The sequence below is a fragment of the Lutra lutra genome, chromosome 6 (assembly GCF_902655055.1).
Source record: "Lutra lutra chromosome 6, mLutLut1.2, whole genome shotgun sequence".
Classification (NCBI taxonomy): domain Eukaryota; kingdom Metazoa; phylum Chordata; class Mammalia; order Carnivora; family Mustelidae; genus Lutra; species Lutra lutra.
The window spans coordinates 65,955,218-65,971,829 of record NC_062283.1 but is presented as its reverse complement, the minus strand read 5'-3'; the positions used below and the strand labels follow the sequence as shown (position 1 = coordinate 65,971,829).

At 40.3% G+C, this 16,612-nt stretch overlaps 1 protein-coding gene across 3 annotated transcripts in view; it reads right to left on the bottom strand.

Annotated features, from left to right (window-relative positions):
* KIF6 (kinesin family member 6) overlaps positions 1-16,612 on the bottom strand; it is a 465,466-nt gene that overhangs the window by 243,332 nt on the left and 205,522 nt on the right. For all 3 annotated transcript variants that reach the window (XM_047733172.1, XM_047733173.1, XM_047733171.1), the window contains 3 exons: positions 15,676-15,781; positions 14,275-14,413; positions 9,907-10,122 (listed from right to left, as the gene is read on the bottom strand). In XM_047733172.1, the coding sequence (XP_047589128.1) occupies positions 9,907-10,122; positions 14,275-14,413; positions 15,676-15,781 (461 nt within the window). The remainder of the gene's footprint in view (positions 1-9,906; positions 10,123-14,274; positions 14,414-15,675; positions 15,782-16,612) is intronic.

Genomic DNA, 16,612 nt, shown 5'->3' with positions numbered 1-16,612 from the left:
AGGAAACAAAAAATGCTGGCGAGGATGTGGAGAAAGGGGAACCTTCCTACACTGTTGGTGGGAATGCAATCTGGTACAGCCACTCTGGAAAACAGTATGGAGGTTCCTCAAAAAGTTGAAAATAGAGCTACCCTGCAACCCAGCAATTATACTACTAGGTATTTACCCCAAAGATACAAAGGTATTGATCTGAAGGGTCACCTGTGCCCCAATGTTTATAGCAGCAACGTCCCCAATAGTGAAACTATGGAAAGAGGTGAGATGTCCATCGACAGATGAATGGATAAAGAAGATGTGGTATATATATATATATATATATATATATATATATATATATAATGGAATATTGCTTAGCCATCAGAAGGATGAACACCTACCATTTACAACAACATGCATGGAATTATAGGGTATTACACTAAGAGAAATAAGTCATTCAGAGAAAGACAGTTATCATATGGTTTCACTTATATATGGAATATAAGAAACAGTGCAGAGGATCATAGGGGAAGGAAGGGAAAACTGAATGGGAAGTCATCGGAGAGGGAGAAAAACCATGAGAGACTCTTAACTATAGGAAACAAACTGAGGGTTGCTAGAGGGAACTCGGGTGGGGGGATGGGGTAATTGTGTGATGGGCATTAAGGAGGGCACATGACCCAGACCACTGGGTGTTACATGCAACTGATGAATTATGGAACTCTGTATATGAAACTAATGTTGTCCTATATGTTACCTAATTGAATTTAAATAAAAATAAAAATAAAAAACCTGAACAGTCATAAAATTTATGGAATCACACACACACACACACACACACACACACACACACACACGCCAAAGCAATATTAAGGAAAACAAAGTTAAAGGCATTGTGCTCCCCAATTTCACACTATATTACAAGCTATAATAATGAAAACAATGTGATATCAGAATAAAAACAGATATATAGATCAATGGAATAGAATAAAGATCCCAGAAACAAACCCATACATACATGGCCAATTAATTAATGACAAAGGAGACAAGAATATGGAATGGGTAAAGGATAGTCTTTTTAATAAATGGTGCTGGGAAAACTGAACAGCTACATAAAGTAGAATGAAACTGGACTGCTATCTTATAGTGTACACAAAAATTAACCCAAAATTGATTAAAGATTTGAACAGAAGACAGTAAGAATTTATGAATCCGACATCAAGAGCAGAAATAAACAAGTAGGACTACATCCTACTAAAAAAGCTTCTGCACAGCAAAGGAAACAATCGACAAAATGAAAAGGGAAACCACTGAATGGGAGAAGATACTTACAAATCATGTATCTGACAAGGGGCTAATATTCAAAATATAAAGAACCCATGCAACTCAAAAGCAAAATGAAACAAAACTACAGCAACAAAAAACCCTCAACAACCCAGTTAATAATGAGCAGAAGATCTGAATAGACGTTTTTCCAAAGAAGACATATGGAGGGTCAACAGGCACATGAAAAGATGCTTATCCTCTTTAATCATTAGGGAAATGCAAATCAAAAACATAATGAGGTTTTGCTTTACATTTGTGATATCGGCTATTATCAAAAAGACAAGAATTAACAAGTGTTGGCAGGAATGTAGAGAAAAGGGACCCCCGTGCACTGCTGGTAGGAATATAAATTGGTGCTGCCACTATGGGAAACAGTATAGAGGTTCCTCAAAAAGCTAAAAATAGAACTACCATATGATCCAGCAATTCCACTTCTAGGTACTGATCCAGAGAAAAGGAAAATAGTAATTTGAAAAGATATATGCATCTCTGTGTTCATCGTAGCATTATTTACAATGCCAAGACATGGAAATGACCTAGTGTCCATTGATAATGAATGGATAAAGAAACTGTGAGATAGATATGGATATTATTCAACCACAAAAAACAATTAAATTTTGCCACTTGTGATAACATGGATGGACTAATTTCAAGAGCATTATGCTTAGTGAAATAATTCAGAGAAAGACAAATACTGTAGGATCTCCCTTATATGTGGAATATAAAAACAAACAACTCTTAGATACAGAGAATAGATTAGTGATTCCCAGACATGGGGGGTGTGGGGTGATGAAAATAAAATTTAGGGTGAAAAACAAGAATGAAGGACTTGTTCCTCTAGCTCCTAAGTACATTAGCAGCAAGTTGTCAATTGTCAACCCAATTTGGAGATTTTTCTCAGCTGAAGAAAACTACCTCATTCAAAGCCTTGCCTCCTTCTAGGGGTAAGCCCACATCCAGTGACTGATCATCATGAAGGTAGAAAGGCCTGTCCCATTGTCTCAACTTTGGACAACTCTGAAGGACCTGTTCAGTGTCCGAGCCCTTGAAGCCTTTGTCAGTACTGCATCACGACTCAGCCTCTCCCTCTGCCATGTTCTGCATTCTTCTTCTCCCGTCCAAAGCTGTTGGTCCTAAGGGCCCTCTCTAATAAACATCTGGCTGAGACTTTGCTTCCCAGGAAACCCAACCTCCCTGTATATGGGAGAATGAAGCCCAAGCTCTAAATAATCAGCAGAAAAATTATTTTTTGAATGCAATGTTTAATAAAATGAAAATGACCTGTGTCCTGATCCAATCTTCATATTTATGATCCTTTATCCTAGAGCCAAAAGATAGGGTTCCCAGGCCCAGAACCATCACTAACTTTTTGCTGCATACAACTACATCACTTTGGGCAACTGGTCTTCCATGGTTGTTTGGTTTGGGTCCTCTACCAGGCCTGAGGCTGTCCCTTTTTGTAGCAAGCTTTGAAGGAGATTTGAAGGTGTCCCTCCTATTAGAAGAATCAATTTGTTGAGCAGGCAATATTCTATCTACTCTATTGATGTAATGGAATAGAAATACAGCCTTTCACCCTGAACTTCAGGGCAAGGTAAGGAAGATGGCATTATCTCAGAATAAGAATCTTCCTACAACCAAGTAGGGAAATGGGGATGTTGGTCTTCATTTTATCTGCTTTCTCTTGGTGACTCTAGAACAATACTCACTCATGCTAATGGAAATAAACACACAAGCAAAAATACAATGTAGGCAAACCTTTCCCCATTCAGGCTCATTCTACCTGGCTACAGCTTCTTCTACCCTTTCTTTCTTTCTTTTTTTTTTTTTTTTTAAGATTTTATTTATTTATTTGACATAGATCACAAGTAGGTAGAGAGGCAGGCAGAGAGGTAGAGAGGCAGGCAGAGAGAGAGGAGGAAGCAGGCTCCCTGCTGAGCGGAGAGCCTGATGCAGGGCTTGATCCCAGGACCCTGGTATCATGACCTGAGCCAAAGGCAGAGGCTTTAACCCACTGTGCCACCCAGGCGCCCCTACCCTCTCTTTCTTACTGCCATCAGCAGTTCTCTGCTTTAGTCATTTTACTGAGCACTTGGGTATTGGGCCATGGTCTTCCTCTACATATCTAACTCAGCAATTTTAATGTCCATAGGCAATAGAACACTGCTTCTTTGATACCTCTAGTTCTTTGATTCCTCCCCATATTCAGAATCTGTGTTCCCCCTCCCGACAAAACTGTTCCCCCTAATAATATGGAACTGATGGTCGACTAGGCTACAGTTTTGGAGGAATCCTTAAATCTCCAGTCCCCTTTCTTGAAGACTCTCATTATACTAAAAACAGCTCTATCTACCTACTTATCTCCCTGACTAGATTAAAAATTCCTGAGATGCGCATAGATGATGACTTCTAAGATAGTTAAGTCCCATCTAGGGCCATGCTGCTTTCCTTTAAAAAACACACTGACTTGTATTTGTTCACTTTTTAGGTTTGAAGACCTTTTTGGAATCACAAAGATTATCAGATAAAATAAATGGAAATGGGGGTAAGCCTTGATTTTAAACCTAAAGCAGAGATCTATTCTTAGTTTCTCTCTCTTCTCTTTCTCTTTCTTGGACATCATGTATTCATTTCATCCAATCTATGGACCCTTCAAATAGGAGGGATGCAAAGATGCATTTCTTAGAGATAGTGCTCAGAGTAACCTCAATACTGTGCCCTGCAGAAGTGAGATTGGCCATGGAACTACAGAGAAGGCAATGATCTATTTACTGACCATCTCTTTAATTGCATTTATAGGGAAATGCAAGGCAAAAGTGTGGTCGGTTCCAAAAAAGAGGGTACGATGGAGCATGAGCGGTTTGAAAAGCAACAAATGTAGTGATCTGAAGGGGTACCTGCACCCCAATGTTTATAACAGCAAGGTCCACAATAGCCAAACTATGGGAGAGCTCAGATATCCACTGACAGAGGACTGGATAAAGAGGATGTGTTATATAAATAACACATCTTCTTTATGCCTATATATTACATATAATATATAGGCATATTACTCAGCCATCAAAAATGAAATCTTGCCATTTGCTACAATGTAGATAGAACTAGAGGGTATTATGCTAAGCAAAATAAGTCAATCAGAGAAAGATAATTATCATATGATCTCACTGATATGTGGAATTTAAGAAACAAAACAGAGGATCATAGGGAAAGAGAGGAAAAAATGAAATAAGATGAAACCAGAGAGGGAGAAAAACCACAGGAGACTCTTAAACATATGAAACAAACTGAGGGTTACTGGAGGGGAAATGGGTGGAGGGATGTGTAACTGGGTGATGGACATTAAGGAGGGCATAAGATGTAATGATGTATTATATAAGACTAATGAATCACGGACCTGTACGTATGAAACCAATAATACATTATATGTTAATTTAAAAAATTAAAATGTAAACCACTTAAAAAAAAAAAAGAAAGAAATGCAAGAGGTGAACCTTTGTGCCTGAGGCTTACAACAAAGCAAGTTGGAAAGGATCTTAGAAAAATCTAATCTCTATTCTTTTTCTCTGGTTTTATGGGTGAGTTTTGCTCTATCGATTTCTCTTTGAGCTCTTTTTTTTTAACTTAGTGATGATGGGGGTATATTAAACCTTTGTAACAATAGCCATTGGTCCAGAGAGCAATCCTTTGAGCATGGGTAAAGCAAACTTAAGGAATGGACTCCAGGTTTGATGCAGCATGCCAGAGAAGCTCTAGCTTTCCTGTTCTCCTGGCCATGCCTGTGGCTGCATTCTCAATGCCAGAACTGGGAAAACCAAGAAGAAGGAGAAGAAAGAGTTGTTTATGCCATGGAGAACTGTTGTGGGCTCCCTCCATTGTTATCTCTTTGTGCCCTTGCCTCTTCTGTTTCCATCACTCCCACCTTGGACTATTTTATTTCCTAAACCATTTACTCACATCTCCAGGCATATCCTCTCCAAGACACTCTAAAGATTTCTTCCACAAATACCTTCTAGAGTATAGCTATCACCATGCCCCCTCTGTCTTGGTGCTTCCCTGCAACTTGAGGAAGGCAATTCCCTGGCATGGCAGTCAAGGGTTTTCATAACATGGTAAGAAATTAAAACAACATGAAAGCATATAAAGTTAAAAGAGGACATTCCCATCTATTCCTCTACTCCCTCTCCCCGAAGCAGCCATCCCAACAATTTCCCACTCATTTTTCCAGCCTTATGTCTTTGGACTTCCTGTACCTCTCCAAGGCCCCAGCTAAACAAGTACCCTTGCCAACTCCACATATTTCCCCTTGCTTTCCTGTTCCCAAGCCTTTACTCATAATATTCTTTAAATCTGGAATGTAAGAGAATGTTCTTCCCTCCATCTTTGTCCAAATTCTACTAATCCTTTGAGACCTAACTTCCATGTCACTTACATTGTAATGCTTTCCCAATCATTTATTAAAATCCTGCCTTCTCCTTTGACTTCCCACGGCATTTCTTCTAGCTCCTGAGTATAGCACTTGTTACTTTATTCTCTACTCTTTGGGTACCAAGCCAGCCTCTGCTATTTAAATGTAAGCTCCCAGGGGCAGACACCATTTTTCAGTTTCCGTTGATGGCCTCTACCACCCTACCCTTGGACCTTCCATGCACATAGTGGGGATTCATTACATTCTTAAAAGTGAATAAAAGAAAAGAGGCTGGAGCCTCCAGGCTATGGTTTTGGCTTTCAATTCACCTTTTTTTTTTTGTGTTTTTTTTTTTTTTTTTAAAGAATTTATTTGTTTATTTGACAGAGAGATCACAAGTAGGCAGAGAGGCAGGCAGAGAGAGAGGAGGAAGCAGGCTCCCCTCTGAGCAGAGAGCCCAATGAGGGGCTCGATCCCAGGATCTTGAGATCATGACCTGAGCTGAAGGCAGAGGCTTAACCCACTGAGCCACCCAGGCGTCCTTCAATTCACCTTTTAAAAAGCCAGTGTCATCACCTGTGATGAGTGGGTTCTGTTAGCATCTCAGTTAAAGGATGTGGTGAATCATCAGGAGGTTTGGGAACACTGACTAGTTCCAGGTGACCATCTGGGACACACAATCAGAGAACTAAAAAAGTAAACAACAACAAAACCCCAAAAAACCAAACAAGAAAACCAAACTATCAAAGTCCTGCTATTTTAAAGAGAACCATATGACTCTTTTCAAAATGTGGAGCTCAACAATCCCTCTCATTACTTCAGTGAAAGCAAAACAGACATTTAACCTCCAAAAAACCAAGAAGCCCCAAAGTGCCTAACCTTCCTTCCTCTGCCTTGGCAGGGTGCTTGCACAGTGACTGTGTGGGGTTCTCTAGTGAACCATGAATTAAGTCTCATTTTCTTTTAGTACAAGAAATTTGAAAGATGTCATTTTTTTTTCAGGATGAAGTGGGGGTGAAAGGAAGAATGAGGAGGGTCATCAAAGCGGAGACATTTTCACTGCAGTCTCAGGGTGGCCAAGGTCAAATCTACTTGCTTTCTGCATTGAATGCAGCCCAGTGGATGGTTAATAGACATTGACAACATCTACATAAGGCAGAAATCTTTCAAAACAACGTGCTTCTTAATTTTTTTGTATTTGGGTTCGTTTACATGAGCTTCTTGTATAAAATAATGCAATAATAAAAGCTTAATCAGCTCCTAGGATCTTAAACATTATAACAAACTCTCCCATTACCTGTTGCTTTGCAGCACGGATTCATCCACAATTTCATCCTATTTGTAGTTTTGCCAAAAAATAAAATCAATCCTTCATCAGTCCCTCCTCCAAATGCTTAGATCATTATCAATCCATTTGTGAGCCTACTCCTATTTAAAGTTATTGCTAGAACTATATCCAACAACAGTTAAAACAACTCAAAAACCCTTTCAACTATAAGGCTCTTCTCCAAAACTCTTTTACCTCATTCATACTTGGACTTTACAAACAATTTCCACTATTATTATTATTTTTCAGAGATTTTCTATGCAAGTGAACTTAATTCATTCTCCAAATAAAACTACAGTCTGTCTTGATAGTAGTATCAAGGGAGGAGAAGGGTTACTGAAAAAGTTGACTATAATTATGAGTTAGGAGAGAGATTACGAGATGCTGTGGGGAAGAAGAATTATGAGAAGGGAGATGGTGTGGGCAAGAGAAAATAGAAACAGAAAAGGTCTGGCACACAGCAAGGGGTGGGGCAGTGATATCCCGGGCCGTTTCTTCACAGGCATAATGGTGTGCATTTTTGGAGAAGGCCAGTGAACAATTCCTTCCATTGTGAGCACAGGGTTCTAATTCGGCTACAGACTCCCACCTTTCCTGTCAGTAGAAATGCCAGGCTCTGCTCTGTATAGCTAACAATGCCAACTGTTGCATGAAGAGCCTTACCAGCCACCAGAGACCTGGGGCCCATCCTTACCCTTACCCCTCAAATTCATTAGTCACCAAACCCTGCTCACTCTCTGTCCTAAGTGCTTCTGATCCCCCTATCTCTCTCTCATCATCCCCATCCTTTGGCCTGGGCCACTGTGCTACAATGACCTTCGAATTACTCATGTATACTCTGTGTCCTCTGCCTATCTGTTCTGCACACATTACTCAACCTGTCTTCCCAGCCTCCCCCTGCCCACATCCCACCCATCAAGGCCTTTTTACTTCCTAAAATGCTCCTTTCTACCACAAAGTCCCCAAAAGCTATTCAAATGATTCCTTCTGCTTACAGTATTGCTTCCAGCCACATTCTGCTCCTCATGTCCCTTTTGGGGGATGGATCCTTCTGATCTTAACTTGAGGTTGGGTTCCCTGATATGTGCCCTGTCAGTAACACTGTGTAATTTTGTAATTGTTCAAAGCTTTCTTCTCTGTCAGTCTCTAAGTGCTGTGAGATCACAGGTTGTTTGTCCTCATATGTTCTTGTATAGTATGGGGGCAAAACAAGAACCTATAGAATAAGGATTAAATGAATTAATTCAGTCAGACAACTTTGAATAAATGACAACTTATATATATATATATATAAATATATATATTTATATATATATAATATATAAATAATATATATATATATAAATAATATATAAATAACAACTTTGAATATATTCAAAGTTGTCTGATTGAATGTATATACATATACATACATACATACATACATACAGGCTATGTAACCTGTAGCCATAATAGTAATAATTAGCACGGAAACTAGAACAAATTGTGTACTTAATAAATATATGTTGAATGAATAAAGGAATGTATAAATTGATGGATGAACAAATGAATTCACCAATCCAGAGGGTCTCCTTTTTTTTTAGAACCAGCTGTTACCCATAACAGAGTACAGGAACGCTATATGGAAAACAGTCACAGAGAGGAACAATTGCTTTCCTTGTCTACTGCCACCACGATCATGGTAAAAATAGGATTTTTGGTTTCCTTTGACTTTGAATTTATTCTACTGTATTGCTAACTAAATATTCAAAGCAAGGAGATTTAGAATTAAGAGATAAAGGGATATAATATCATGAAGCATATTTCCAGGCTTCTCGACCTTGTCTTTATTAATTAAAAAAGTGTCCTTCTTAATGAGTACCATCCTTTAATTATTCCCAAGCTAAATCCTGTAGAAAACCATGCATATCAGATCATCCATCCCAACAAACATTTATATAGAAAATTTCAACCTGTGTTGCCAAAAAGAGAAGGTTTTCACCCCTTTGTTCTAGTACATTTCCATATTTCAGATTTCTCAAGGTCTTCAAGAGAAAGGCACCAATCACATGCCTGTACATCATGATCTGCTGGTCTAACAGAAAGAGAAAATAACACAAAGCAACCGGGGCCTCTAGTGTGGTTCTGTAGTTGCAGAACTGACATTCTGATCAAAAGCTATAAGTGGGGAAAGTGCCCCTGAGTTAGTCCAACTCAGTCAAATCCTACTATCTGACAAAATATTGCTTGTTTAGTATCCTTTAAGGCAGACTGTGATAATATTTTTAAATTATTTTGCTGCAGATAGCTTATTCAGATTTAGAAATAAATACTATGTCATCACGTTGGCAATGCAACATTTGTCCTTACTCCTTCCCTCCTCTATCAGAGGAAAGGTTTTGTTCCTTTCTCAAACTTTAACTTTTCTCCTGTTGCCCTGGACCCATCTGTTTCTTCCTCTGAGCTCTGTCACAATTTAAACTTTGTGTTTTCAGTTCAGTCATCTATTTTGGAAACTGGTATTTAAGGGATTTGATAGTTATAAAAAATAATTATAACACATAAGTTGCCATTTCTTCATATTTAAAACCAAAAATGCTATGCTGAATTCCATTATGGAGGATGAGGAATGCCAGACATTTATTTTTTCCTTAATAAGTTTTACTTGGGGATTTTTATTATTACTGCTGGAGCTGTTGCTGGTACTTACTGTTGGTAATACCAACAATAAGAATTACAATGATGAAGAATAGAATGATAAATTATAATCGTTTCTATGTTTATTTACCTTTTCTGTAGATGTATGATTTATGATAGCCTATTTTTCTCATTTAAGCCTATGTTTTCAATATTTCAGATAATTTATAGATCTATATGTGTAAATACAACTGACCTGTTTTTCTGTGGAGCAAACTGGATCTGTGCCCGACAGTGCTGACGTCCCGGACCTGTGTGGTTGCTGAGGATGGCAACATCCTCAGACCTTCTGAGTTCCCAGGTGGCAAGGACGAGCTCTGTGAGTGTCTCCATTCATTTCTACCCATGCTGGATAAGTGGAGAGCATCTTGAGCTTTCTTTTTTTCCTTCTTTAGCATATTGACCAGAATATCTGAAACTTGATTTAAGGATTTAGTGACTCATGCTAAGTTGCAATGATCAAAACACTAATGTTTCAATTGAGGTTATTATTTCCAATAATATTTGCTATTTGTCATATGGTAAAGAGACCACTGAAGGAAGACTTCAACTTTACCTAGTTACAGATAGTTTAGGAAGCAACTGGTCTTTCAATATGGCACCATTATATGAAAAGTTAGCAAACCCAAAGGTCTTTAAAATGTTTTGAGATTAAACTGGTAAAGACCTAAAATTCTTATGAAAGGGTTTACAAGAAATAAAATGAACACGTAATAGGAGCAGGCAATGGAGCTATGGATGTATCTGTGAATAAGTAAGACTTGAATCCATGATGCTGCTCAGGAGGCAGCAGGAGGAGTGGAGAGGGAGAACACCAAAGTCCATCATCCAGCTGGCAGAGCAGCTAAATCCGCTTTGGTGGCCAGAGTACCCCACATCCAACACATGCGGTTGGTTTAGCATACATAAGAATGGGACTTACAGTTACTTTTTTAAGAAATTCTCTAAATCTTGGTCCCAAATGGACCTGGAAAGAAGTGAATTGTTAGTACAGACATATCATTTTACAGTGCACATTTTGGTGGGCCATTTCAGTATACTGGGAACACTGATGAGGAGCGATGGCATCACTGCCTGCCACCCTCCTTTGCTGTTCTTTCGGGCTCAAGATGCTGAGAAACCTAAGGGATTTCTGCCATCACTGAAAAAACAGACTAAAATCCCTTTTGAGAATTTCAGAACTCCAAGTGTAAAGTTCAGCAGTAAGCTGAACTGCAGGCCTTCAGCATCCCCAGAGATGGGGAATGAGGAAATATGGAGGTGGTGGGGAGAGAAGACTGTAACTCTGATGCCTGTTCTTGGGCAAGTCTCATGGGGGTCACTGGATTTTCATCTTCCTCTTCAGCTTTAACTCCAAATTCTTGGAGATTTCCAGAAGCATAATCACTCTTTCTCTCAGAGTCCCTGATGCGGCTTCCAATCTTTGCCTCAAAAAAATGTGTTCTTACCAAAGGTGGTGTGTGGGCCTTGGCCTGGCAGAGAGGAGCAGTGCTCTGCCCACATCTTCCACTTCTCATGCGGAACTGACTACCCACAGCATCAGAAGCTTCTGCTGGTTCACACACTGCAATGGCAGCATCCATGTGCTCACCCATTCGACTGTGGGCCATGGAACTTATACTCTATGCCAGGCATGACTCTAGACAGAGGGATGGAACAGTGAAAAGGCATACGAGTTTCTTGCTCTCACAAAGTAGAGGTCCTACTGGGGAAAGTCAGATCTCAAGTACACATACCGCATGTTAGAGGATGAAAGGGTAGCTCATTTTTAAAAGGTCAAGAATGACTGAGTGGCTACTCTATGCTGGGTGCTCACAAAAGACTTTCCTAAGAGTGACATTTAAGCTGAACATCAAGAGGCAGCGGCCAGAGGAAGAATATGTCAACAGAGTTCATGGCCAGTGCTAAAACCCTAAGGAGAAGGGCCTTGTCAGTGGCTCCCAGCAGGGGCTCTTTTAACTCTTAAAGGACGTCTGGCCATGTCTAGCTAGAAGCAGTTATGGTTGCATACTACAGTGGGGGGGGGAGCAGATGTTGTTACTGAAGTCTAGTGGGTAGAGGCCAGAGAGGCTGCCAAACATCCTACAATGCACAGGGGAGCCCCCACAACAGAGAATTAGACAGCCCCAAGTGTCGAGAGTGCCAACGTTGACAAAGCTGGTGTTAGAACCACCACAGAAAGGACACTGTGACCAAAGCCTGACACATACAGGACAGAGACAGAATAAATGAAATCAGAGGTGTGGCAGGGGCACGGTCATGTAGGGCCTTGTGATCTAGAATAAGTTGCTGAGGTTCACTCTAATGGGTTCTGGCAGAATTTAACCAGAAACATCCAGCATTCTAATGTACATTTCATAGAGATCAGAGTACAGATTTATCTGCTTGGCTGCCTTCCCTCTTCCCACCTTTCTTTTGTCTTCCTCCCCAGCCCATTCCATTTAACTTGGGCCTTTGTTGTGTGGGGTCCTAAATGACACACTGTTACATGTTTGGTGAAGGGGTTTCTGAACTTTACGCAGACTGATAATGTCACTGAAAGGACAGCATTTTCACTCCCTTACCAAGAAGAGTGTTCTGTGTCATTCGCTGTCATTTTGGTTGCATTACTGTCATTTGCTGAGCTCAAGTATTACCACCTGTTTTTCCCATATACCAGATCTTTCTCATTCCTCCTGTCAGTCTTCGCCTTGGTGGTTCTACAGACAAGATGTGAAAATATCCTCCACCCTGGCATGAGAAACTTTCATATCTCCCATCGTATCACACCACGTGCTCGAAAGTGCTCAAAGCACTTTCCAGCACCTTACCTTACCAGCTCTGCTCAGCACTGTGAGGTTGGCAAGGCAGGCTTTATGGTCCTACTACAGAAGAGGAGGAACCCGTTCCATGGAATAGCTGTGGAGTTAAGCAGGAGGAACTAGGATATCAATCCAGGTGTGAATTTAAAGTTCCATGATCTTTTCACCATGGCTCCTACACACCATCATTTTGAACATGAGTCTCAGAAGGAGGAGACACTGCTCAGGTCATTCCCAGTTAGTGAAGAATCCAGGCCAGCCTCACATAAACAGTGGCACCTGAATCGGGCGGTCAATAAGGGAGATGATGTATGTCTCTCTGTCACTCTCTTGTTTAAATAAACATACATGCACAAGCCCAGACTGGCTCCTTGCTGACGTATCTCATATCTCATCCCTCCTATCGGCACACATATTCATGAGCCCAGGAGGGGATTAAGAAGTTGGTAGGAGTGTTTAGGGGAGAAGATCCTAAAATAGGATCAAGGTTCGGAAAAGACGCAGAGCTCAGACTGGGGCCAGGCCCAGGCCTGAGGTCTGGGCTGGGAGCATCCTTGGAGCTGGATAGGGTAAGAGAGAGGAAAAGCAATGCAGGGTGACCCCGTGGGCAGCATTCACAGACAAGGCCTTGCGTGGGAGTAGAATTTGCAGCTGAACCTACTGTTGCTGGCTGAATAAGAAAGCAGCTAAAACTCACTTGGATCAGGCATACAGGGTCTGCTAATACTCAGCTAAAATTAGAGACTGACGTTAATCAGGCAGTGTACCTACCTTGTGTGTGGTTTGTTTTTACCTCTTTATTTACTGGATGTAGGTGATTTTTATGCATTTTTTTTTCACATTAGGTGCAGCTAAAAGGCCCTTCAGTAATTTTTAAAAATGAACACAAATACCTGTTGATGAGAGACCGAAATAGCCTCTTGTGCACATTTAAAGTCTGCAAATGCAATGAAAATGTCAAATCTTTTTACAAGAAGCTGAGCTGGACAGATAAAGTGAGAAACAAGACTGAAGAAATGCTGGGGGGACCTGAGGTCTAGGCCCCCCGCCCCACCCCCCTGCCTGTACCTGGAGGCAGCTCCTATGGGCTGCTGGCTCACCCAGCACCCCATACTGCCTCCTAGAGTCAAGAAGGATTCTATCTTGAATGCCCATTGATACTCGCTTCCCATTTTGGGAACATTTGTTAAGTGGAACCCAAAGCAGTAGACCTGGCCTTTAAATGAAAAAAGTTACATTTAAATCAATCTCTGCTCTCCATAAGCTAAATACCATTTGTCAGTTTTCAGCCACCATTTGAGTGCCGCCCACACAACAGCCACAAATTCTGGGCCCTGGTGAGGCTGTGGTCGGCCCAGTGTCCGGTCAGTCAGCTAAAGATAACCAGCTAACTTCTTGGCTCAGAACTAAAACAGAAAGAGCACAGCGTAGTAGTCCAAAAAATATATTAAAAAAAAAAAATTCATGTTAAGAGATGGTGTAAAAAAGACCATGCTTTTCAATAAACTGAAATATTCCCCATAACAGTCACTATCTAGCTAAAAACAAAGTCAAAATATTCCTTTTTTAGCAAAGGAATGTTTTTTTCACTGGTGGTTACATTCTGTGCGTGGGAGGGACCTCTCCTAAATGACAAGAAGCAGTGTGAACTGGACACAGGGTGGGGGGCTAGGTGATGTGGCTAGCAGAAGGCATCGAAGTTGTTCCCCCTCCCTCTTTCCGGCCAGGAGAGGGTCAGTTTCTAATCGCTTTGGAAAGGATACTGATTTCATTATCCCTCTGCTGTAGAATGTCTCGGAGCTTTTGGTATTCTTTCTCCTTTAATGGTTCTTGGCAATCCTGATCTTTGATTTCGGCGGAGACTGTGCTTTTTCCATGAATCTTCTTGTCATTCAATAGTTTCTGTAAGATGAAATAAGAGCTTAGAGCCCATACTTCTCTTCCAAATCTCTGAGTTTCTTGGACTCTTTTTGCCTTAGACAATTCCTTGCACAAATCAGGCGTGCCTGTCCTTTCTTGCCTCCTGTCTCTACAATGCAGCTGCCTTCCCTGTCTCCCTGTCTCCTCTCCCCTCCCCTTCCTTAGCCCGTTCTCTGCTATTATCTCTTTCCCTAAACTCAGAAATTCCTGCTCAAACATGATCTCCTCTTGAACTTCTTTCTCTCTCTCCTTAACCCCATATCGCTTGATTCACACTTTTATTAATTTTTTTTTATTTTTTCAGCATAACAGTATTCATTATTTTTGCACCACACCCAGTGCTCCATGCAATCCGTACCCTCTACAATACCCACCACCTGGTGCCCCCCAACCTCCCACCCCCCACCCCTTCAAAACCCTCAGATCGTTTTTCAGAGTCCATAGTCTCTCATGGTTCACCTCCCCTTCCAATTTCCCTCAACTCCCTTCTCCTCTCCATCTCCCCTTGTCCTCCATGCTATTTGTTATGCTCCACAAATAAGTGAGACCATATGATAATTGACTCTCTCTGCTTGACTTATTTCACTCAGCATAATCTCTTCCAGTCCCGTCCATGTTGCTACAAAACTTGGGTATTCATCCTTTCTTTTTTTCTGATTCACACTTTTAAAAATATCATTTATCATGTGTTGTAATTATTCTCTACACATATGCCTTCTTCATGACTGACTTACTCAATTTTGCTTTCCCAAAGGCCTGGCCCATAGCAGACTCACAATGAATGTTTATTATCATAGTGAAGAATGCCAAATTACAAGTGAGGTAGAAATAAAAGTTAATGATATTCCCACTGTGTCATCACGAAAGGTAAAATGTAAGGCAGAGAAAAACTGAGGGTTTATATGGATAAATCTAAACTGCTGGGAAAAACACAGGACACAATTTTCTTAATATATGTTTAAAATAAATGGTTTTTGAACACGGAATTATTCTGTGTACAAGTTAGAGGTTCCTGGCAAAAGAATTACAAGTCTATGGTCTGAGCTTATTCACTGGCAGGTAAGATAAAACCCCTGAAGAAATTCCGGAATAATCCCAGAATAATCTTCTTGTTGGAAGATCATATTGTTCTGCACATGTGAAGTTGGGTCCTAACCTTTTAAGAGTTGGTCAACTAGGCAAACTTTATTGCAGTTTCAACATGGCAGACAATGGCTTCTACTAGAGGAAATGCTGAACTTTACCTTTAAATGATGGAAACAGTGATGAATTTTACGCATATCAGTGCCAACATCTAGTCTGCTCTCTGGATCCTGGTCTTCCAAAAAGGATGTTATTAGTTTTTCCAGCCTAAAAATACATAATGTATGAGAAGCAACTATGAGCTAGAAACTTCAGAAATTCTAATGGTATTACTTGGTTAGTTAACATTCAAAGTACTGGATATTTTCTTACTTCTTTATAGAAATACAGTTAACTGATTTAACTAAAAATTAAGGGGAAAGAAACATATTGACAAAATGAAATCTGAAATGATGCAATTATTTGACTACGTTCTGATAAATTTTCGTACCCAGCTTTCAACTGAAGAATCCCTTGATTTCTACAAAATATGCATTCTGATGAAGCTGAATTTCCATGCCTCTATGCCCAGCTGCCACAGTGCCAAATAAAGTAATGCAAAATGTTTCTTTTTATTAGTTTCATTAAAGATTCATGCCACTCCACCTCAGGTGGGACCTCAGTGATGCTCCACAACCCTGTTAATCATCCCTGGTTGACTTATTGATATTCCAGTTAGTTAACATACTGTGTATTATTAGTTTCAGGCAGACAATATAGTGATTCAACACTTCCATACATCACCCAGTGCTCATCACAAGTGCCCTCCTTAATTCCCATCACCTGTTTCACCCATCCCCCCCACCCACTTCTCTTCTGGTAACCATCAGTTTGTTCTCTTACAGTTAAGAGTCTGTTTCTTGGTTTGCCTCTATTTTTTCTCCTTTGCTCATTTGTTTTGTTTCTTAAATTCCACATATGAGTGAAATCATACGGTATTTGTTTCTTTGACTGACTTACTTCACTTAGCATTATACTCTAGCTCCATCCATGTCATTGCGAATGGCAAAATTTCATTCTTTTTTGGGCTGAAAAATATTCCATTGCTTATATGCAATG